Below are 24,994 nucleotides of genomic sequence, written 5' to 3'. Positions count from 1 at the left end.
CTAACCAGATGACTTACTGGAGGGATGAAGGTATGATCTTCCCACACTCCCCCATAAACATGAAGGTCTACGGAGAGGAAAATTGGTAGAGTATAAAGCAACAAATAAGAAACACTGCTTGCCAATTAGAAGACAATGCACAGAGGATAGGTAGAACAGACAGATCTCTGTGGGTAGCACAGGCTATTTTCTGGTGTACTTGGGGAGAAAATCTGCTTTGAGAGCTGCTAGAACAGTGGTCTCAAACTCACGGCCCACCAGGTATTATTTTGAGGCCCTCGGTATGTTTATCATAATCACAAAAGTAAAATAAAACCGTTTCTTGATCATATGTCTCTCTAGCTATAAATGACAATATTATTATTAAGACTTAGCCAAAAGGAAAACCTGGCTTTTCTCAAAAATGTAAGTCTCCCTCCAACTTAGGAATCAAGGAAACTCTTATATCTTGGCATCCCAAATCCTCTAAATTTTCTTCACACTTCTATCTCTAACCCTCTGTTGTAGTTCCTATTTCTTCTACTGTAAACCGCGCCGAGCTCTACGAACGTGGAGATGATGCGGTATACAAACCTAAGGATTAGATTAGATTATAAACTATGAAGAGTTTTACCTCATGCAAAATTGTAATTTATTTAATAAGACATTAACTGTTTTTCTGAGGCCCTCCAAGTATCTACAAATCCAAAATGTGGCCCTGCAAAGGGTTTGAGTTGGAGACCATTGTGCTAGCCCTAGTTTGCCCATGCCTTAATCTGCTTGGGAAACGCTGCTCCCTAACAAAACCCGTGGTACTACTGCTGCTGCTGCAAAAGATTCAAACGTCTAAATTAGATTGTAAGCTCTTCTGAGCAGGGACCGTCTATTGCAGTGGTCTCAAACTCGCGCCCGCCAGGTACTATTTTGAGGCCCTCGGTATGTTTATAAAAGAGTTTCTTGATCATATGTCTCTTTAACTATAAATTACAATATTATTATTATTAAGACTTTGCCAAAAGGAAAGATTTATAAACTATAAAGAGTTTTACCTCATGCAAAATTGTAATTTTTTAAATAAGATATTAACTATATTTTTTTTCTGAGGCCCTCCAAGTACCTACAAATCCAAAACATGGCCCTGCAAAGGGTTTGAGTTTGAGACCACTGGTCTATTGCCTGTTAAAATTTTCAGCGCTATAGGAATGATGAATAGCAATAATAGTGATCTCATCCCCTCCCCTAATCTGAAGGCCACCGTCCGTCTTTAGGCCTTGAAACCCCGCCCCCTAGCACTGGGCGTTGGTCACGTGACACATGACGTCGCCACGTCCCGGCGCCGCCGCCGCCGCCCACCCTCCTCACGTCTTTTGCCTGCTTTTTTCGCCATTTTGTTTGGCCGCGTGCTGCAGCGGAGCTCCTCGGACACAGGTCAGCACTTCCCGCCGGGGGGGGGGGGGGGAGGCGCGAGCTCGCCTCACGGCGAGCGCGGTGGCGGGCGCTCTGCCGGTTACAGCGGCCCCAGCGGAAAGGGAGAGGGGCGCAGCGTCCGGGGGGGAGGGAGGGAGGGAAGGCGGGGGCCTAGTCGGTGTGTGACAGCCTCCGGTCCCTTCACCTGTTCGCTTTGCGTCAACCCGGCCCTTCACGCGTCTGCTCAGCGCCCGATTCCCCCTCGCTCGCGCTGTCTCTCTCGTTCTTCGCTGACCCCCCCTCCCCCCCCGAAGCCTGCGCGATGCTTATCCTCCTCTTCCCCCCCCCCCCCCACCAATCCCAGGCCGTGCAGGGAGAGAGGGTTTAACCCGGCAGCAGTGTGAAATCCCCTTTGTTCTAAGAAACTTTTATTTCCTTTGGAGGTTGGTGGCTTTCCAGAAAAAAAAAAATAATAATCATAATCTGGGGCGGTGTTTCAAATCGAACTGCTGTTTATATGTTGTCCTATGACAGGGGTAGGCAATTCCGGTCCGCGAGAGCCGAAGCCAGGTCAGGTTTTCAGGATCTCCACCGTGAACATGTACGAGATGGATTTGCACGCACTGCCCTTCTTGAGATGCAAATCTAGCTCGTGCGTATTGATTGTGGAGATCCTGAAAACCTGACCTGGCTCCGGCTCTCCAGGACCGGAATTGCCTACCCCCTGCTCTAGGACAAATCACCCTTGGCAAATTCACCTCGATTTTTGCCAGCCGTCTACATCAGTCAGGCGGGTTGTTTTGGAAAACTGTCGCCGGTGTAGGGTTGAGAGGGCTTCGCACCCTTTTGCAAATTGCGTCGGCTGAGGCAGAGATAAAAATGCTTTGTGTATGGGAAGAGACGTCGCTTGCAATTCACTGTGTGTTGTACAGGAGATAACCGATAAAGGCGTGGGAGTCCTGGGCAGTTTCTGGCTACTAGGATCAGTTATCGATGAGAAGGCCCCCCAGTAGTCAAGAAATAGAACTGGCACTTGGTAGAGCTGCAGAGAAAGGCTTAGAGCACATTTATTTTTCCAAACTTGAGGTTCAGTTGATCAGTTATAGTATGCAAAACTGCTTTAATCAGATTCCCAATTATCTTAAAGTAAACATTTTAGCAAGGCTATCGATAATATAGTTGTATAAAAATTTTGTATGATCAACCCCCCCCTCCCTGTTAGGTGCAGAGATCCAGCATGTGTCCAGGTTAACCCATAAAGCACTCTAAGTACAGCAAATTTCACTGTACTCTTTATCACATAGGAACTCAAAGCAAACTTCTGGATCAGGAGAGAGTCCAAATAGCTCTATAAAGGGCTCCAGTATTTTTTAAACTTATAGTATTTTGTTTCATTGCTGATGGTTTTTCCATAATGAGAACAAAAAAAAAGTTTCTGATGCCATCTGTCCAGTGAAGGACCCTCTGGTAACTTATAAAGAGCAGCAATTATTCCTCTTGCTTGCCACTAAACAATTTGCAAGGATTTTTTTTATTGTACTCTCTACATTATAAGGCATGATTCTGATTAAAAAAATGATCACAACCCAGAGTAGGCTTGATAGCAGCACCCATCTTGACCCAAAAACTGGTTATGAGAGGACAGGACCACTCCATATAGAAAAATGTGTCCTGTTCTCTATAGTGCCTAGGGCTTAGAGAAAAATTAATAAGAACAAGGATGTGCCTTTACAAAGATCCAAATTCTGTGTACCATTGGGGTTTTGTTTCTCTCTTATACTGTATGGATATGAGAGCTGGACCATAAAGAAACAGGACAGAAAATTTATTTGAAATACAGTGTTTGAAGCAAATCTAGCAAATGTGATGAACAGCTAAAAAGAAAAACAGCTGTATCCTAGACTAAATAAATATGAACTCGCAGTAAGGCCCAGATAAAACTCTTTATTTTGGGCATACTATGTGATGACCAGATTCTTGATGAGGATTGTTTTTTGTGTGTCTGTCCCACACTATTCACAATGGAAGGCAAAAGGGGCAGTGAAAGGCTAGCAGCATGATTAAGTGGCTTTCAGAGACAATATTTTCACGAGTACTCTTAGTTCGGTAACATTAGATGAAGGTGAATACTTGTGTTCATATCAGATGACATTTTTATTTTACTAGAAATATATTCAGATATGCAAATTTATCTCACTAACCTTATGATGTTAATAACTAAAGTTCAGTATTGGGCTAATAAATTCCACTTGAAATTAAACTATGGTTTGGTATGCTTGTAATTGAGCTGTACTTCCAGAGTATTGGGGTTTTTGTTAGATTCTATGTTGACATATTAGCCACAAGTGAACAACATAGTCGAAAAATGTTTCTTTAAACTTAATTAACTAAGATCTATGTGACCACTGTTTGAACAGTCTAATTTTAATATATATAAATTATATTTTGGTTATTGTAATTTCTTGTATTTTGGAATTATGGCTAACGTGTGGAACAGATTGCAGTTAGTAATAAATACAGCTACTCATCTTATTTTTGGAACATCTAATTTGAGCATATGACTCCTTCTAAGAGATCTTCATTGGCTCCTGATTCAAGAGGGAATACATTTTTTAAAAAAATTTCTTGCTTTTTCAGAGTGTTTCATGTGACCATTCCTGGTGAACTGGTCTTATATTTATTTCCTGGTAAAATAAATTGGAGATTTTCCAGGAAGTTTGATTTTTTTTTTTCCTTCCTTTAAAGCTGTTCATTAAGAAAATTATTATTTTCTGATGAAGCTGCAGTTATTTGGAATGCTTTCCCTACTAATTTTAGAATTATTAGCACAATAAATGACGGCTGAACAATCCATCCAGTCTGCCCATTAGTTATTCTCATTAAAAATACATGATTAAATTGATTCTTATGTTCTGTTTCACTGTATTCCTGAGTCATTTTTTCTATTTTTTATTGTGCTGTTTTGTAATTTAGCTAATGTGTGTTCCTGTTAAAGTTGTAAACCAGTTTGGGACTTAATTCTAGGGTAGAATGTGGTATAAAAGTGCAATGAATAGAACAGAATGTGGTTCTTAAATCTATCCTGGGGAACCCCCAGCCAGTCAGGCTTTCATGATATCCCTAGTGAATATGCATGAGTGAGATTTGCCTATAAAGTAGGTAGTAGACGTGCAAATTTCTCTCATGTATATTTATTAGGGATATCATGAAAACCTGACTGGCCCAGGACAGGTTTAAGAACCACTAGAATAGAAGATAGAACACACTAGAGAGAATCAATTTGTATGGTTGCTAGGAATTGTCCTTGACTTGATGACACTTGATCATCATCATCACAAACATCAGACCATTTGGGCTTTAAAAAAATCACTTAATGCATGTCTTCCTAATGTAAGCATAACATGCACATTTTGCTTCCTAATGCAATAACCAGAGTATGTGAATATGCCAAGTGCAAAACTGTATGCTAACATGGAAGAGCATACTTGGAAAACATGCAAGCTCTCCGCTAGTGACAGCTATATCTTACACACAGCTGGACTGTTAAGAATTGCATGTACACACAGATCTGAGCGCAGAAAAGCATGTGGACACTAAGGCTTTAATGAATATTCATATTTGATTTGATAATTAATACAATATTTGTGTTCGCCAGAATAGCAATTTAAATTTGAATATGAATAATGCAGGATTCAACTGTGCTAAATCCTACTGAAGTAAACATGATTTATGATTTATGTTGCTTCTTTTATTTATGTTAAAACTCAGTGCCCATTGTTCTTAGTCAAATAATATTTTTCATTATTAATTTTTGGACAAATTATAAAATATGCTATTTGGTGCAGCTCATTGGATACCATGCATTGTGCGCACATACATATCTGTGCGTGTGTGCCAGAATGGTACTGATATTTATGAGCAGAATAGCAAATGGTATTTGCATGCAACTTTTGGAGCCCATTTAACTTTTTGTGCTTGGATCTGTGTGAACAAGCAATTCTCAACAGTCCAGCTATTTGTCCCAGCAGATGTGCCCTTCATTTTTATACATGCTCTTTATGGAACTTTGAAAAAACATTGTAGCTCTTACATACTCACTATAAAGAGAAGAAAATATATTCCTGGTAGAATTCTGCGCAAAAGTTTTTGAAAATTCTGCAATTCCTTCATGCCCTTTTTTTTCTCAGGTTCCAGCTAGAGAATGACATGGTAACTCATTCCTGCAGCATACTGCAGGAACGGGTAAACTTTTATACTGTTTGCCGCAGGAGCGGTTAAAAGCTTTGATCCCATAGGGAACCCCACCAACAATACAGCCTCCCTCGCGGCTCCAGCCATTCCTCCCCCCTTGCTCGTGGGTCCAGCAGCTCTAGCTGGCTTCCCTCCCTCCCTGCTACTGGCACACACCTTGAAGAGCAAGCAGATCTCTACACATGCTTGCTTGACGGTGCTCACGGTCTTCCCTCTGCTGGGGCTTTCTTAAGGAGCCCGCCAGAGGGAAGACAGAAAGCATTGTCAAGCAGGCTTGTGAGTGCAGAGATCGTCTCGCTCTTCAAGGTGTGTGCCAGCAGGAGGGAGGGTGCTGGACCCTTAAGTGGGGTGGAGCTGGAGCTGTCATCCACTAGGAAGAGAGGGAGGGAATGCAAAGCAGATGGGCAGGAAGTAAGGGCACGGGAGGGGGCAGGGGCTGAAGGTAAGGTAGAAAGATGTGTTTGACCTATGGAGGGAAGGGAGAGAGCTACAGGCCCTGCAGGAGAGGGAACTGGAGGGAAGGGGGAAATATGCACCTGTGGAAGGGGGCTAAGTGCTGGACCTGTGGGATGGGGGCTGCTGAAGGGAAGGGTAGAGAAGTGCTGCATCTGTGGAAGGGGGGGGGCTGCTGGAGGGAAGGTAGAGAGGTGCTGGACCTGTTGGGGGGAGGGGCTGAAGGGAAAAAGAGATGCCATACTAAGTGGTTGAAGGAAGAGTGAATGAAATACTGAACACAGTAGAGAGAGGGAAAGACACAGGGAGGTATCAGAAACAGGAGAAATAATGGTCATGGAGAGGAGAAAGAGATGCATAGAAATGGTACAAGAACAGAGGGGCAATGCCAGACATGGGAGGGGGTATATGGGCAGAGACGGAAAGTGCTGGATGTGGGAGAGAATAGGAACACAGAAGGGAGATTGAGTAATGCAGGATATAGAGTAGTGATGATACATGCAGGGGAGATGCTGGATGGGGAAGTATAGGAGACACAAGGGAAAGATAAGTACACAAAGATGGAAGATGGGTAGTGAGCACAGAGAAGAAGCAATGTCAAATGAGCAGGAGACCCTGGCAAGTGAGCTAAGAGATGACAGAGGGAAACAGAAATCAGAGCCTGGGACCAAATTGACTTGAAAAATAAAATGACCAGACAGCAAAAGGTAGAAAAATAATTTTATTTTCTATTTTGTGATTAGAATACATGAGAACTGAAATGTTTATTCTGCCAGTACTGGGCTGCCGTGTGAGCGGCCTGCTGGGCACAATGGACCACTGATCTGACCTAGCAGCAGCAATTCTTATGGGTGGGGCCCAGGGCAGAAATTTGGGAGGGGACCCCAAAGCCCACTACAAGCCTGTGCCATCTTCAGCTTCCGGCTTAGGGCTTTCTCTAGCCAAGGGGCAGTTGCCCTAATTGCATTCCTTGGTTTAACACCATTCCTAGCATGTGTGATCTTTAGATTTTGCGCTGCATATGGGGAAATGGATCTTTCTAATTCTTTGGTGTTGTACTTCATGGAAGGTGTGGATTCTTGGGATTTTAGTTTAATTTATATTTATAATTTTTAGTTAGCTATTACGGTACAATATGTATTTGGTATTTGTGTTCTGTGTGTGAGACCCAGGTATTATGTTAGGATGAATTTTGTTGATCCCTTTGCTGTATTTGTGATTTATAAAATGTCTGTACAGAATAATGTTTCTTTTCATAGTTTAATAAAATTATTTCAATATAAAATCATAACTATTCAGGACTTGTGTAGATGGTATCAGATAGTTTGCGGGGAATGGGGACATTTTTCCCTCACGTCATTCTTTAGTTTCTGACTCCTTAGTTCCTTCTCTTACTCTAACTACAGTTCTGTCTCTCTAAATCCCATCCCTCTCTCACTTGCACCCTGAATCTCCTCCTTGGCATCCATAGTCTGGCATCTCTCCCTCCCTCTCTCCACTGGCTAAGAATCTCTTCTTCCCTTCCCATCCCCTTTCTGGTCTTGGTCACTCTCTCGTCCTCCCTCTACCATTCTCCCCAACCCCACTTGCGGGTCCAGCATCCATATCCCCTCACCCCACATACCATCTCTGTTGCTTGCACCTTGAATTTCTTCCCTAGCTAGTCCCCATGGTCTGGCATCTCTCTCACTCTACGGTCAAGCATCTCTTCCTTATCCTCCTTTCTGGGGCTAAGTTTCCTTTTCACCCCTTTACCCTCTACTTATAAGTCCAGCATTCATGTCCTCTCCCCCTCTCCTCCCCCTGCAGGTCTAGCATCCTCCTCCTATCCACCCTCTGTACTTGTAGTCCAGGATCTATGTCCTTTCCTCTCCACCCCCCACATTTGCAGTCCAGGATCCATGTCCCCTTCCCTTGCAAGTCTAGCATCCATGTACCCTCCCCTCATCTTCACCCCCTGCAGGTCTAGCATCCATGTCCCCGTCCTTTTCTTTTCCTCTATGCAGGTCTGGCCTTTATCTCCCAATGAGATCAGACATACCTATGGGCCTCCCAGAGCAAAAGCAGCAGCCACCTGGCAGAGGCAATGCTGTGAACAGGTTGCTTGCAGCCGGTCCTGCTAGGGCCTTCCCTCTATTGCATCACTTCCTGTAGATGGCTGATGCAGCAGAAAGAAGGCCCTGGCAGGGCTGGCCATGAGCATCCTGACACTGCTATTGCTCTGGTAGGCCAGCATGTATGTCTGATCTTACAATTGGAGGGAGAGAGGCCAGACCTGCACAGGGGAGAAAAAGGGGACAGGGGCAGAACATAAGGGTTGTGCAGAATTCCACCAGGAGTAAAATGAGCAGGAAATCCTTACCAACACTAACCACAAAAGAACAAGCTAGCTTTTTACATCTCAGGCTTGGCATTAAAACCCCAATGTTATGCTTAACCTTTTGATCTGCAAATCTCTCTGCATTTGCGCTGAACAACTAATAGCCTCATTACCATGGGATTTAAATGTACTGTGCATCATTGTCTACTACGTTGTTACACAGGGTTGCAGAGTTGCTTGTTTGTTTTTTACATAGGGCACTCACAAAATAGTTTTTATTGCCTCATCATCTGAATGTACTGACATTAGAGGAGCCAAATAATTTTCTTAGTGAATGTCCTTTAGTGGGTTCTAATTTACATTTAAGGCTTCTGTTCTTAGATGTTTGAATCTATAAATTTAAGCATTTAAGCCCAGATTCTCTATACGGAGCCAATAATCTGCAGCTGCCTAAAAAGCTGATTGCATGTCAATGGCGCATCAGCGCCATATAGAGAATCGCGCTTCTGGGAAATGTATGCCAGTGTTTTCCAGACCTACATTTCCAGTGCCTATCTTTGTCATGAATTGCATATTCGTAAACGCTTTAGGCCACCTAACTCCACTTCCGGCATCTGCCACGCTCACAGTTGTGTTAGGGGGCCTAAAGCACCTACGAAGGTGCAATTCTGGCACCAATTTTTTTAGGTGCCTAGAAACTCAATTAAAAACGTAATTTAAACAGTGTTTGTTTTTTTACTGAGCTTGGGCACCTACCAGCACCTAAATAATTGGCGTGGTTTAGAGAATCTGGGCTTTATTGTCCAGCTACTTAAGGGTTCTTTGAGGGTGCAAAAACAGATTGGTGTTTTCATAGCACAGGTCAGGTACTACTGCTGGGTAATTTTCTGGTGAAATCAAATGGGTGCATTCAGTGCACCCTATAAATCAGGGGTGTCAAAAGTCCCTCCTCGAGGGCCGCAATCCAGTCGGGTTTTTAGGATTTCCCCAATGAATATGCATGAGATCTATTAGCATACAATGAAAGCAGTTCATGCAAATAGATCTCATGCATGTTCATCGGGGGAAATCCTGAAAACCTGACTGGATTGCGGCCCTCGAGGAGGGACTTTTGACACCCCTGCTCTAAATGGAATGAAGGGTACAAGAGCCAGGGGAAGAGTTGAAAGTATTAGGTGATATGGTGTATATCCAATAGACATATTTATTTAGCATTAAAGTGTTTTATCAATGTTTATCAATTAACTTAAGCCCTTTTTACTAAACCGCGCTAGTGTTTTTTTAGTGCCAGGAGCCATTCTAAATGATGTGCCCTGTTCCCAATGCTCATAGAGTTTCTATAAGCGTCGGGAGTATTGCGGGGTAATCATCCCGGCTCTCGGTGCTAAAAAACGTTAGCGTGGTTTAGTAAAAGGGGGCCTTAATTCCTAAAACACAAAACCATATATTTTCTTGGGAGATATTGCAAGAATGGTGGTGCTAATCAAATGCTTATTAGGTATTTTCCATTCATTTCAAATATCTTTATAAGCATATCCATTTGTCATTTCAGTGTTTCAGAAATATTGTACTACCGGTAATACATCTGCTTTCAATGAGTTCTAATGGAGTGAAACCAGTTAGTCTTGTGCAGTAGATATTTAATAGGCAGTAACATTACAATATTTTTACTTTTCAGGTACACAATGAATCAAGAAAAGTTGGCAAAGCTTCAGGCTCAAGTTCGAATAGGTGGTAAGGTAAGTCAGAAGGAAATAATTAAAAGTTTGATATTTTCCCTCAGTATCATTGCAGCTTAAAACATTATTGAAGACTACTTTGGTGAATATAAACCCAAGAGGGGATTAGAGGATCTTCTTCCTTTTTTTTTTTTCTCTAAGCAATGTCCCCTAAATTAAAACAGCTGTGTAGCATCTCCATGTGTAAATAGCAGGTTTACAATGCTCATACGAGGGACGTTCAACAATTTGTCTACATCGGTAGGAAAGAAAAGTTTCCAAAAAGTTTTGTTTTATTTTTCAATATAGTCCCTTGATAACTCCATCCACTTTTCCTGCAATGACTTTAACCCCCTTTGAAAAGAATTCTTCTGTTTGACCTTCAAACCAGGATGTTGCAGCTTCATTGATGTCTTCATCACTTGAAACCTGATGTTCACTGAGAGATTTCTTCAAAACTCGGAACAGGAAATAATCCGAGGGAGCCAATTCAGGACTCTAGGGTGGATGGTTCAGCTGCTGAAACCCACATTTTCAGATGGCAGCCTGTGATTGTTGTGATATTTGCACCGGCGCATTGTCGTGAAGCAGCATGCCCGCTGTGAGTTTTCCTCGCCTTTTCTCCTTGTTTGACTCCCCGCAGAGCAATCATTGTTTTGGCGTAACTCTCCCCGGTTATGTTTGTCTTGTGGCATGAACTCCAGAAGCAAAAGTCCATCATCCCAGAAGACAGTTGCCATGACTTTGCCTGTGATAGACCCAAGTTTCAGCCCCAGTCACCAAACTATTAAAAAAATTCTCTTAGTCTTCATGGAGCATCTCTAAGTTCTCTTGACAGCATTTGGAGCCTCGTGGCTTTCCAACATGGCATCAGCACTCTTGGAACCCATCTTGCACTAACCTTGGACATGTCCAACTTTTCATGAATTATTTTCCAAACTGTACTGCCGAGATGCCCATTTATTCAGCTATTAGGGAAACCTTAATTCGTCTGACAAAATTAAATTCTCAACTTTCTTGAACATTTCTGTGGAAGTTTCTTCCACAGATCATCCGATGTAAGGGTCATCTTCAGTGGACTCTCTAGCCCTCATGTTTGCTCCAAATGTTTAGTTTGTAGGATGATGGGGCAGACTCACCACAAACTGCAGTCATGCGTTCATGAATCTCCTTTGACTTTTTCCCTTCTTTTGTAAGAAATTTTATCACTGAACAGTGCACCAAATCTAGCAGTTTCTTACTTTATTCACACGAGGACTCTCCTGACATTCTGTCTCTGGAATGTTAAACTTGCACTGAGCCACAACTGTGCATAAGTAACCTTGAGACTTGTTGCAACATGCACAAACTTGTTTCAAGACGCTTGCTACTTTCGTTCATACTCGGGTAGATAAATTATTGAACGCTCCTCATATCTACATACTTAGATGCTGGGAAATGTATACAAATTAAAAGGAAAATGATTTGGGTGGTCAAAAAGGATCTGCGAGTATCCCATCTTAAAACAATGTTCCATTAGCATTTACACTTGGCCCTAGATAATGTCACCTAACTCAGTTGGACCAGGAGTTTCCAGCAATTATGCTTACCTTTCTAGTATCTTAACACCACCTGAATTTTTTATTTATTTATTTTTTAAATGTTGTGTCTGAGCTCTTTAATTGGTTTCTCTGGTAAGTGCAGTATTGTGAAATCAGGTGAATACATGTTGCAAGATTGGTATTGAAACTTGTAGTAATTGATACATGTAATGCTGTTCTATTTTTTAATGATGTATTTAGTAGGGATTGGGCAAAGATTAAAAATTGTAATTGAAAGCAATCGTGGTATTAAAAATTGTATTCTCACAATTAATCACAGCATACGTTTGTGGCACTAAAAATATGGATTCGCAAAAACAGTGTATTGAGCTGTTTTTTTTTTCCTGGGTGAGGATAGGCTACAATGCAGCATTTAAAGACACGAGCTTATATGACATGTATAGTTGGCCTTGCCACTTGGAGGACACTACAACTCCTTCCACTGATTTTCAATGGGTCTCATTAGGGCAAGTAAAACTCCCTAGGTAAAGCCAGCTTCATGGCTCAAAACACCTTGAGCCACTTTGGCATGCTATCTAGGGTGAGAAAAGGGTACCAGGAAAGACCAAAGAATTCCACCAAACTTGATGTTCACATGCAAATGCATGAATGCAAAATGCACATGGAAGAAACAGGGTCAGGAAATTGCCAGACTTGTACAGCACCTTCATAGTGAATAAAATTCCTTTGCTGCATTGCATATGGCTTCATGAACAGTTTGAATTGGACTCCTAGGTTTTCAAAGAATATACAAAGCAGACAAAATGATTTAAAGGATATAATTCAGACTTCAAATATGTTCTCTGATGAAACTACTGCAGAGAGTTCAACCTTTCAGATCGCAGGCGATAGTTTTTTTATGCTGACCCAAATTTTAACACTCTATCATCTCCCCACTCCCATGATTACTTTAACAGGGCTTACACTTCATAGGGTTGCCTAAAGAGATTCCCATGCACTATTTGTAACTGGCCCTGATGCCAATGTAAAATAGGAAGTTGCAGCAGATGGAAGGGTTCTGGATCTGCTGCAGGCAGCCTGTGGGAACTGTTGCTGCTACCGATGACTTTATGATGAACAAACTCCTTTGAAGTAAATGTAAGAGGGTAGGGAAGAGATGCCAGACCATGGGATGGGCAGGAGGTGAAAAAGCAATGTTCAATAATGGCAGGGGAGTGGGGGTAGTTAATTTTGGTCTGTATTTAAAAAAAATAATAAATAAAATTGAAACTTCATTAAAAATGTAATGAATCACATTCTTAATGCCCACCCCTAGAAATCAGTGCTCCCACTACACATTCTACCAAAATCCTGTAGTGCCGGTCATCGGAGGGAGGTGGAGGGTAGCAGTGTTAGACATCAGGAGGGTTGGAAAATAGCAGTGTTGGTCATCAGGTGGGGGAGGAAAAAAAGCACAAATAGAAAGGATGCCAATTTTTTTGGCCCCAAAATCTTTGTTTATATTTAAGTGTATACGGTAGCTTCACCATTCAACCTTATTTTAACCACATTTTTAGATTAGGCTTATCTCTGTGAAGGACACTGAACATTATTTTTCCATTAAACCTCCTGGATTTAGCCTAATTTTAAAAGAAAATAATTTTAGAAAAAGTCTTTTGGGGCATTGTGTGATTCCTTTTTTTCCCGCTTGTTGCATTGCTTCAGAAAATGTGTATTTCTATTCCAGATATAAGCCCTAGCATGTTTGAAGACACAACATGAATTTTGCAAATGAGATTGGAAAATGAGTTTTGGCCATTTGTGGAGTTGGCGCTTCTTTTAGCCTTCCTGGAGTACTGTCAGCTAGAAATAAAAAGTATTGATGTCGCCTTGCAGAAACACTGTTAGGTGTGAGGGAGCAACGGGAGTTTGACAAAAAAGGATTCTTGGGAGAGAGCTCTCGCTGCTCCAGGGCCTGGAGTCTTCTCTCCTTTTATTTTTAAATATCTTTAGTGAACCACTCAATAATGCAGTGAAAAAGATACAATAAGATATCAAATTTTGTTCATAGCCAAAGATTTGGACAAAAATAGCAACAATTTTTATAGAAATCCCCAGCACGAAAATCTACTCTAGATATCTGTACTCCTACCCCCAATTTAAACAAAAAATCTGCCCATTCCCTCTTTCTCGCATATTATTAAACTTCCAAATTACTCAACAAGGCAGAGCAGACTTTCATTAGGTTATTTAAATAAGGAGCCAAATTTTTTAAAATCACTGCTTAGTCCCAAGACCTGCTGTTTATACAGCATGAGTTCCATTCACAACAATTCATGCATTTGGTTACGCCAGTGTATCACAAACTGTGTGCCTCCTGAGATTTCAGGTGTGCCATGGCACACTGGGGAGGAGGAGAGGCCCGGATGACTGCCTACAGGATGTGCCTCTCGAGGTAAGAGGCATGTCCTATAGGCAATCAGCCAACGCCTCTCTGTCTCTCCAGCCCTCTTCCCTGCTGGCACCCCCACTTGGTTCTCAGGACCCATCTGGAGGGCCTTTGTGCATGTGCGGATGTCGACATGATGGTGTCATACATGTGCACTTCTGGATGCCTCGAGCCACGGCCAAGAGGTTTGCTCAAGAAAGTTTGCAGGACATTGGGTTACATCAAAGTAGCAAAGTAGGTGGTTAATCCTTTATCCATCATAAGAGACTGTATCTCTTAGCAATCAAAAAAGCTTTACACAAAAAAATAAGACATACATACTCCTTCCCCTTTGTCCTTTAGGAGTTGCCTCTTAAAGTCATCCATGCATATCACCCAGGTGCCTCCAGACAGCCTTACAAAAGTCCAAAATGACCAGGCACTCACTAATACAATGGTTTGTGTAGGTATAGGCTTATGGTATATGGTTTGGAGAGAAGAACAGTACGGGTTCTGGCATGGGTGTCATTTTCCTGGGTTGTGGGTTGATGGGTTAGGTGGGGAGGTGATTTAAGTCTTGATTGTGTCCGTTGCCCTCTAAGAATTGCCATACTGAGACAGACCGAAGGTCCATTGAGCCCAGTATCCTGTTTTCAGCAGTGGCCAACCTAGATCCCAAGTAGTAAAACAGATTTCATGCTGTGGATTTCCCCAAGCCATCTCAATAATGACCTATAGACTTCTTTTTTAGGAAATTATTCAACCTTTTTTTAAGCCAGCTAAGCTAACTAATTTCACCACATTCTCTGGCAACAAATTCCAGAGTTTAATTACACGTTGTGTGAAGAAATATTTTCTCTGGTTTGTTTTAAATCTACTATTTAGTAGGTTCATCGCATGTCCCCTAGTTCTAGTATTTTTGGAAAGAATGAACAAGCAATTCACATCTACCCTTTCCACTCCACTCATTATTTTATAGACCTCTATCATATTACCCCTAAGCTGGCTCTTCTCCAAGTTAAAGAGCCCTAGCTGCTTTAGCCTTTCCTCATAAGGAAGTCGCCTCAAACCTTTTCATTTTCGTCACCCTTCTCTGTACCTTTTCTAATTCCGCTATATCTTTTTTGAGATATGGCGACCAAAACTGCACATAGTATTTATATTGCGGCCATACCATAAAGCGATGCAAGGGCATAAGAACCAGTGGTCCATCCTACCCAGCAGTCCGCTCTCACAGTGGCCCCCAGGTCAAAGACCAGTGCCCTAACTGAGACCATCCCTACCTGCGTGCGTTCTGGTTCAGCAGGAACTTGTATTGAATCCCTGGAGGGTGTTTTCCCCTATAACAGCCTCCGGAAGAGCGTTCCAGTTTTCCACCACCCTCTGGATGAAGAAGAACTTCCTTATGTTCGTACGCAATCTATCCCCTTTTAACTTTAGAGAGTACCCTCTCATTCTTCCTACTTTGGAGAGGGTGAACAACCTGTTCTTATCTACTAAGTCTATTCCTTTCAGTATCTTGAATGTTTCTATCATGTCCCCTCGCAGTCTCTTCTTTTCAAGGGAGAAGAGGCCCAGTTTCTCTAATCTCTCGCTGTGCGGCAACTCTTCCAGCCCCTTAACCATTTTAGTTGCTCTTCTCTGGACCCTTTCAAGTAGTACCGTGTCCTTCTTCATGTACGGCGACCAGTGCTGGACGCAGTATTCCAGGTGAGGGCATCCAATGGCCTGGTACAGCGGCATGATAACCCTTTCTGATCTGTTCGTGATCCCCTTCTTAATCATTCCTAGCATTCTGTTCGCCACCGCTTCATCGACAGTACAGGGAAATTTGGTTTTCTGTATGGGACGAGTTCTCTTCAAGCCCGTAGTGTTCTCTTGAATTCTTGATGCTGGAGCTCTCATGGAAAGGGGATGGGGGTTTAGTTTAGTTTTTTTCTGTTCTTTGCTCTTTTCTTTAAAGCCTTTGTGAAGAACCAACACAGAAGGCTTTATATTGCCTGTTCTATTGTGGACATTGTTGTAATGGTTTTCGTTTTATTACTGAACATTTATATTGAAAAAAAAATGTCATCTGCCATTTTGATGCCCTGTCTCATGAGGTCCTCTTGCACTTTTCATTGTCCTCTTGCGATTGAACAACTTTGTCTCATCAACAAATTTAATTATCTTACTATCCACATCTGTCCTTTCCATTCAATAGTAGCAAAGTAAATGAAGGCAGATAAAGACCCAAATGGTCCATCCAGTCTGCCCAACCATACACGCTTTGATCATTTAATTTAAATGGTCCTTTTTCTTAGATATATCTGGGCCAGAAACTCAAAGCTCTTCCCAGTAGTTTGCTTAGGTTCTATCTACTGGAGTACTATCTTTAAATCATTGACAAATAATCAAGGCTTGAGATTTAAACAACTATGCTCTTTAACATGTAATCTCAGCCTCTATAGACGTGTGTGCCTGTAATCTCCAAACTCGCTGACTAATGCATCTTGTGTTGCTTCTCCCAGGGCACTGCTCGCAGAAAGAAGAAGGTTGTCCACAGAACAGCGACAGCAGATGACAAAAAGCTTCAGAGTTCTCTGAAGAAGTTAGCGGTGAATAACATCGCAGGTATTGAAGAGGTATGATGCTACTTGTTTAAATCTCTAGTTTAAAACAATTTGCCTACCAAAAACAGGCTCCACACAGTAGATGTGTGTTAAAAAAATTTATTTATTTTTTTTGGAAAGCAAATCTCAACAAAGGAGGTTTCAGTTGAAATGGTAGCACCAGATTGACATGTCTGCTTCATGCTTTAAGATTCAAGTTTATATAAAGAAATTCTTCTGATGAGATGTACCCTACCTACCACTTTTTGTTAAAATGTCAGTTCATTTTACAATAAGTTACAAGCTCTAGATTTAAAATGTGTACCATATTTTCTAAAGACTTGTAACCACTGAATAGTGCTATCTGACAAATTAAGCATATAAGATTGTAGAATTTGTACATACAGTACACTGTCCTTTCACTGTAATTGAGCAAATTCCATGTCATCAGCAGCAGATGAATCCAGACAAGTAGGTTGTGTCCATCCACCAGTAGGCGGACATAGCACCAAGCTGAGCTCTGTCCTATATATGATGATATGTTCACTGGTAACTCAGTATTCTCTATTTACAAAGCTGCACTAGCGGCCCTGAAGCCCATAGAGATTTAAATGGCTTTGGGGCTGTTGCTGTGTGGCAGCTACTAGCGCGGCTTTGTAAAAGAGGCCGTTAATTTCTTTTAAATCTGTTTTTGGGGGATTTTTTTTTTTTGTTACTATTCTATATGTTGAGTTGTAACCTATGCCACCCTTCCATTTCATTCCTTCCTTAATTTAAATTGTGAACTGCTTAGCTATCATGATTTTGTGGAATATTAAAAAAACTGTCAATTGTTTGGTTGGAATGGTGATTTGTAAAATATAAAATAAAGTGTCCCCCCCCCCCCAAAAAAAAAGAAGGTTTCAAGTCTCGTTTATCTCCACATTCTTTAAAAAAAATCCTTTCCCTGTGTCTGTTCTTTGGCTGTTTATGTTCTTTAATTTGTTCTACTTGGACCATTAATATGATTTATGCATAAGGTTGAGATGATCATCACAACAGCATCCTGATTTACTTAAATGACAGAGGCAGGTTGCATGATAACTTACTTCCCTCTTAACTGGTTAGTCTTTATCAACGTGGGCTGCTGTTAAAATGGGTTATTTCTCTGTTAACCTGGGTTATTAGTAATTAGATCTTAGTGGTAAAATAACACATTTTAATGGTAACCTATTTTTATAATTCCGTGCCCCTCCCCTTTATTGAGGCTTGAGCTTTCAAGGGCCAAAGTCCACTTCATCAGATGCATCTGATTCTGGTCTTTGGAAGCTCATGCCTCACTAAATTGGTTTGTCTATAAGGTGTTACTGCCTCTGTCATTTTTGCTACACCAGACCAACACAGCTACCGATTTAGATTCACAGTGGTGATTGTGCCCAACAAAGAGCAGATTTTAGACATTTTAAATACATATTGTGTCAAGAATGAAACAATCTGAATTAATAGATCTATAAATGTTTTTGCTGAGATTACTTTTTAAGATTATTCTTAAATTATGAAGTATGAGTCAAAATAGGTGCCATGTCATTGATTTATTTATTTTTTTCAGGTGAACATGATAAAAGACGATGGGTCAGTTATTCATTTCAACAACCCTAAGGTCCAGGCTTCCCTTTCCGCTAACACGTTTGCCATTACTGGCCATGCAGAGTCTAAGCAGATCACAGAAATGCTTCCTGGTATCTTAAGCCAGCTTGGTGCTGACAGTTTAACAAGTCTCAGGAAATTAGCTGAACAGTTTCCAAGGCAAGGTAAGTATTTTGGTGTATACATTTCCAGCCTACCGCTCATTTTCTTTATATTGAATAAACTGCAGTTATACAGTTGAGAGAAGCATCTTTATATTTCCAGTCAAAGACTTGGGGCCCCCTGGATGTCAGTTTGACAGGGTTTGTGGTTCTAAAGCAGTGTTTCTCAACCTCTTCAAGCCAAGTACTCCATAAGCCTAACAAATACCAACCGAGTACCCCTGCCAAAGCGCCGTCCCAGACCCTATTCCCATAATAATAGTACTAATTGTAATGCAATTTCTTATGCATTTTTCATATACACACAATATAATCTTATTAATACATAATGGTAACCACAAAATTAAAAAAAAATCACAAAATACACTCTATGCACTGAAAATGTTAGTTATTTATATTCGTTTTTGTTTTTTTTCAAAGAGGTCAAGGCAGATGACTTTAAAATATGCAATCAGTAACAACTATAGAAAAACAGACAAATATAGAGCAAAATATAGACAGCAGATATAAATGCTCAAAACTGACACATTTTGATAATTAAATTGAAAATAAAATAATTTTTCCTACCTTTGATGTCTGGTGATTTCATGAGTCTCTGGTTGCACTTCCTTCCGACTGTGCATACAATATTTTTCTTTCTTTCTACCTCTTGCATGCTTCCTCTCCTCCAGACCTCATTCCACTTCCCAACCAACATCTCTCTCTGTCCCTCCATGAATCCAACTTTTCTTCCTCTTTCCTCCACTCATATTGGCACCAAGTCTCCCTCTCTTTCTCTCACTGTCCATCTGTCTTGAGAGATCCAGGCATCTCTCCACCCCCTCTACTGCCACATCCAACATGTCTCCCTCTCTCATCCCCCAGATCATGTGCAGCATTTTTCATCACTGTCCACCAGCCTCATACCCATTTCTCCTTCTATCACACCTCAACACCATGCCACATCTCTCCCTCCATCACTATGTTCAGCATACCTCCCCCTTGCATCCCCTTCAATCTGTCCCTCTGGTCTGTCTCCACCACCATATCCAACATTTCTTCCTCTCATCATACTATTCCCCATGCATATCTCTCTCCCCTCTCTCCTCTCACTGCCTTCCAGCCTTTGTCCCAAAATTATGTTGCACCGCCCACACACCCTTCCTCCCTCCGCCGAAGCCACTGCTGCTTCCTCCCTACCTCACCTCCCGCTGCACTCTCAAAGTTGACCCTGACATGCTCCACCACCCTCTGTTGTCGCAGGGATGAACCAGACACGTGCAGCGGCTGGCCCACAAGCCCCCCCCCCACGTCAATTCTGACGTCAGAGAAAAGATTCCGGGCCAGCCAGGCAGCATTTCTTATGTTAAAGTATAACTGCTCTTCCAATAGACAAGGGGAGAGCTTGAATGAGCATGTCAACCTCAGTACATTATGTAAAGATCATGCATTCAAAAAAACAGCATTTTTAGGATTCCACGTTATGCCATTCTGCATTGGATTATTTGCTTGAAAAGTAATTTTTTCAAAGTAATTTTCTAGTGCAATGTGTCTAGAAGTCTTGAATGCTAGGGTTATTTATGCATCTGAATCTGCAAGTTGCTTGAGGAATATCATCACTCATCTTTCAACTCTGCTTCCTTCCCAGTAGGCTTGCTCCTGCCCCCTTAGTTTTTCTTTTGCAAGCAAGTTGCTCAGATGTATGGCTGCTTTTTAGGTTTTTTTCCTGTCTTTTTAAGTCTGAGGCTCCGTGCCCAGAAGTCTCCTTTTGTTAGGACCTCTGCGGAGGAAGACACAGACTCATGTGGTGGAAGTCTGCTGCTAGCAAGATCAGCCCTTGATACCTGTCTAGCTGGCCTGCTGTAATAATTTTGGAGCTCAGGAGTCATCTCCTGAGTAGCTGCTCACATCCCTAATTTATCAGGAGCTTGGGTACAAGCTGTTGGGCTCCTTCTTGGCTTAGCCTGGATAAATAGCGAACCATCTGCATGGTCCTCCCCCTATCACGGTAAGAGAGTTTCTGGGGGTTGAGGCTTAGTCTGATCTTTGGTCTGACTGGCAGCCCAAAGATCAAGTTTGTAGAGTGAACCTGTTGGGCAAGTTCTTCTCCATTTGTTCCAGCTGCATTTCTGAACTGAGACGGAGAGGAGCCACATGGCAAAGTAAGTAAGGCTATTATAGCCTATGAAGAAAATCAGGAGGGGGTAGGGTCTGAAAAAGTGAAATTTGAGGGCCAGAGCTAGGGTCCTCCTCCAAAATTTCCCTGTAGTTTTTGAACTTTAGGGGAGGCCCCCCCCCCCCGGGCCATTTTTGGCCCAAATTTGCTGGTGGTGCCTGTCCCATGCCAGCAGAAGGAGCCTGAGCAGTGGTGTGTGGATCTAATTTGCATAATTTCTTGCAAAGGCTGCTGGGAGCTGTCCACTCACCCTGAGTGAAGTAGGGTGCTGAAAAGGAGAGCTCCAGCACAGAAAAGCAAGAGCTCCTTTGGGAGCCGGGCAACCCTTGGGCGGAGGAATGCTTGCTTTGGCCTAGCTCCCGGTAAGCCCAGTACTGGCTGGTGTCAAAAGGGGCCCTGATGCAGTAGATGAGCTGTCCAGTGCTGACAGGAGGCACAGTGCAGCAGAGATGCAGGGAGAAACCCTTCCCTGTATGGGCCTACCTGGTAGAGCTTGGAGGGACTGGAGAGCCAAGTTTGACTAGTAGAGGGCCCTGTGAGAGAGCATCTGAGTGACCTGGAGATTACTCAGAGAGAGAATGCATGAGGGACCAGGAGAGGCCTCGGTGGAATGCCTGAAGGACTGAGGGAATCCTCGGGGAGTGATCGGTGACCAGCGGGTCTGTGGAGAGACCAGTGTACCTGTGAAATTCTGGCTGACAGGGGTGGGGAGGCCAGTGAAGGAATCGGAGGGACCAGCTGGATCCAAGATCCCAGCAACCAGAGGGACCCGTGGTGTCCAGGACTGGTGGGGACCCGAGAGGACAGAGCCCAGAGTGAGTGACCAGTGATGACCAGAGGGACCGGCAGAGGCTGGAATGATCTTTGGTGACCTGAGAGACCAGGGAAGTGTTGGAGAAGCCTAGTCGTGTGTTTTAAGAACAGTGCCTGGAAGAGCAAAGTGAACAAACAGAGAAAATCAGAAAAGCTTGGGAGTGAGGAAGTGGTGAGTGATAACCGTTTGGCCCATTCACAGGTGGCCATCTTGAATTTTAAACAATATTTTTTTCTAATGCCTGTATCTGCCTCAAAACTCCTCAATTTTGCTTAAATCAAGATGGACCCCCTCGAGCCTTTCTACCCCTTTATCTTGCCAGGTTTGTGCTGGATGGTGGGCCAGTGAGCATAAGTGTGCTGCAGGGAAGGGGCTGGAGCCTTGAAAGTCTCCTCTGAGTCCTCCAGGGCTGGGGATTCATAGAAAGCTCGATCACAGGGGAAGAGGCCATTTCCTTAGCCCTACAAAGAAGATTTGGTGAAGCACAGATGTGTGAATGCCACAGAGCCCAGGAGGACCTTCAGGGAGTCCCTGCCAGTGTCATAGAGACCCCTTGTGCAAGGCTTCACTATGGATTTTGTGAGTCTGATGTGGAATGCTTATTTAAACCACCAGGATCCTCCAGCGTCTACTGAAGGCACAGCAGTGGTGATAGTACCAGGGATTTGTCCTCAGCCTGGGCTATGTGCATACAAGGACCCAGAGCTGGACCCGGATGTCCAGTCTGACATCGACTGAGAGGATGGAAGGTCCGATTCCATACTCTTATTGTCCCACGATGCAGTTTCCTGGTAGAGTCTGGGTCTCTGTATGAGACCAGTGGACAAGAATCAGTGGTGACTCTGGATGAGAGGGAAGACCCTATAGTGTGGCAGCTATTCAAAACATCAACGCTTCCAGGCATAATAGCTAATTTGCTGCATGAATGGTTGCTGAAATTTCTGCCAGCCACCTCACAGTACTCATTTATCCCAGGACAAGCAGGCAGCATATTCTTGACTGATGGGTGACGGCACCGACGGAGCCCCGGTACGGACAATTTTAGAGTGATTGCACTCTAAGAACTTTTTAGAAAGTTCTAGCTCGGCCGCACCGCGCACGCGCGAGTGCCTTCCCGCCCGACAGAGGCGCGCGGTCCCTCAGTTTCTTAGTTTCCGCGGAGCTAAGAAGACGCGTTTTCAACGGCTGTTGAAATTTTTTCCTAACTTGCCTTCCCGCTCGCGTAAACGTTTGGCTTAATTTGCCTTTTTTCTTTCTTTTATTTTGTTAAAAAAAAAAAAAAAAAAATCTTTCATTTTTTTCTTCAATTTCGGTTTTCCCCGGCGGGGCCTTCTGCCACCATCGAAGCCTCGGCCTTCGATTTGGCGGAAGCCGTTTTTCCTTTCATGCCCCCTCAACCGGGTTTTAAAAAGTGCCAGCGGTGTGCTAGGCCTATATCTCTCACGGACCCACACAACTGGTGTTTACAGTGTTTGGGTCCTGAGCATCAGGCCTCTTCTTGCACCCGCTGTGCTACTTTGAAAAAACGAACTTTAAAAAATCGCTTAATTCAACAGCGATTGTTGTTCGGTGCCGAGATGTCCGACCCCGTTCCTTCGACTCCGGCTTCGGCACCGATTCAGTCGGCACCATCGTCTTCGACGCCGCATGATTCCACACCGGCATCTCAACAGTCAGGTAAGCCGGCTAAGAAGCCTTCCCCGCTGGAACGTCTTCCGGCCTCGAGTGCAGTGAGCCCAATCCTGCCGCCGGTTCGACGCCAGCGGAAGCGCTCCGCCCCTATAGAGGTGAGTCCCTCGACATCGGGCTCCTCATCTCCGGGGCGTCGAGCGGCACCGCAGGTACCGCAGAAGAAAAAAGCGGTACCGGTGCCATCCCTCGATGACCGCATTACGGCCATCCTTCAGGTGCAGCTGAAGGAGCAATTAGAACGACTCCTTCCTGCTATCATGACACCGAACCTTCCGGTGCCAGTTCGCACCGAGCCATCGGTACCGGTTGTTGAACAACCTGTATCGGTACCGATTGTGGAACCCGTATTATCCACTTCCACTGTTTCGGTACCGCTTCACCTAACCTCATCGGTATCGATGCCAGTCCTTGCACCGGAGCCGAGAGCTCACCATCAATCGGTGCAGACTTCGGCACCGGTGCGTCCGATAACTTCTCCGGACACGGTATCGATGAGGTCGGGTAAGTCGATGCGCAAAACCCGACACATGCAAACGTCGACACCTGAGTCTCGGGACCATTCTTCCCATGTAAGGGACCCTGATCTGTGGGGAGACTCAGAGGAACCCTTTCTTTCTGAAGGAGAATGTTCCTCAGAGGAGGAGGATTCGGCTGTCCCTGACCCATCCTCCAAACAGGCCACTTCCTCTTTCTCTAGTTTTTTGAAAGAGATGTGTGAGTCCTTGTCCATTCCTTTGGAGGCTGAATCCAAAAAGTCTTTTTTTTTTTTTTTTTTATAACTTTATTTTTTATTGAATTTAACATACTTTACAAGTATAACTACTTGGTTTAGAAATACAGAATCATGTTTCAAAAGAAAAACATCATTGAACATTACAATATTTAAAATAAATATATATATGAAACTTAACTCTTCCTTAGACCTCAAATTAGGAGGAGGAAAAGAAAACAAAGATATTATAGGGAGTAATATTACAATAATATAACAAAAAGGTAAAGGCTTAAACGCTACAACCCAGCAATTCCTTTAAGCTACACTCCCTCCACTAGATAAACCTTTGAGATCTAAAAAGGAACGTAGATGATCTGGTGTAAAATACACATATTTCAGACCTTTAAACTTAATAACACATTTGCATGGATAAGCTAGCAAAAAAGTAGCACCTAGCTTCCTTGTTTCTTCTCTCATGCCCAAAAATATTTTCCGTCTTTCCTGGGTTATTCTAGTTACATCATGATATAACCATAAACGTTGACCACAAAAAAGTGATCCAGACTTTTTAAAGAACAACCTCATAACTCCATTAAGATCTTGTTCAAAGATAAAGTTAACAATTAAAGTTCCTCTCTCTTTAACTTCCGTAGATGATTCCTCTAATATTGCCGTAAGGTTTTGCAAGTCTTTATCAGTGACCAAATTCTCACCTTTAGGTATATCTGAATTTCTTTTTGAAGCAGGTAAAAAGTATACTTTATTTAGAGGCGGAATCTGATCTTGCGGATAATTCAAACATTCTACCAGAAATTTTTTAAAAATCTCAATGGGTGATATTGCCAAAATCCTTGGGCAATTTAAAATTCTCAGGTTCAATCTTCTGTTAAAGTTCTCAATCATAGACACTTTTTAAAACCCGGTTGAGGGGGCATGAAAGGAAAAACGGCTTCCGCCAAATCGAAGGCCGAGGCTTCGATGGTGGCAGAAGGCCCCGCCGGGGAAAACCGAAATTGAAGAAAAAAATGAAAGATTTTTTTTTTTTTTTTAACAAAATAAAAGAAAGAAAAAAGGCAAATTAAGCCAAACGTTTACGCGAGCGGGAAGGCAAGTTAGGAAAAAATTTCAACAGCCGTTGAAAACGCGTCTTCTTAGCTCCGCGGAAAC

The 24,994-nt window shown here is 42.8% G+C and overlaps 1 protein-coding gene across 2 annotated transcripts in view; it reads left to right on the top strand.

Moving 5' to 3' along the window:
* The first annotated feature begins 1,309 nt into the window (after positions 1–1,309).
* BTF3L4 (basic transcription factor 3 like 4) overlaps positions 1,310–24,994 on the top strand; it is a 39,372-nt gene continuing 15,687 nt past the window's right edge. The window contains exons 1-4 of one of the 2 annotated variants that reach the window (XM_033916406.1): positions 1,310–1,407; positions 10,089–10,149; positions 16,587–16,700; positions 18,256–18,457. In XM_033916406.1, the coding sequence (XP_033772297.1) occupies positions 10,096–10,149; positions 16,587–16,700; positions 18,256–18,457 (370 nt within the window). In that variant the 5' untranslated portion in view covers positions 1,310–1,407; positions 10,089–10,095. Of the gene's footprint in view, positions 1,408–1,695; positions 1,830–10,088; positions 10,150–16,586; positions 16,701–18,255; positions 18,458–24,994 lie in introns of those variants that run through there. The other variant, XM_033916407.1, reaches the window with a different exon arrangement.

Source organism: Geotrypetes seraphini, chromosome 12, assembly GCF_902459505.1.
Source record: "Geotrypetes seraphini chromosome 12, aGeoSer1.1, whole genome shotgun sequence".
Classification (NCBI taxonomy): domain Eukaryota; kingdom Metazoa; phylum Chordata; class Amphibia; order Gymnophiona; family Dermophiidae; genus Geotrypetes; species Geotrypetes seraphini.
Note: the sequence above shows the minus strand (reverse complement) of the source record. Positions and strands in the feature narration are given on the sequence as shown.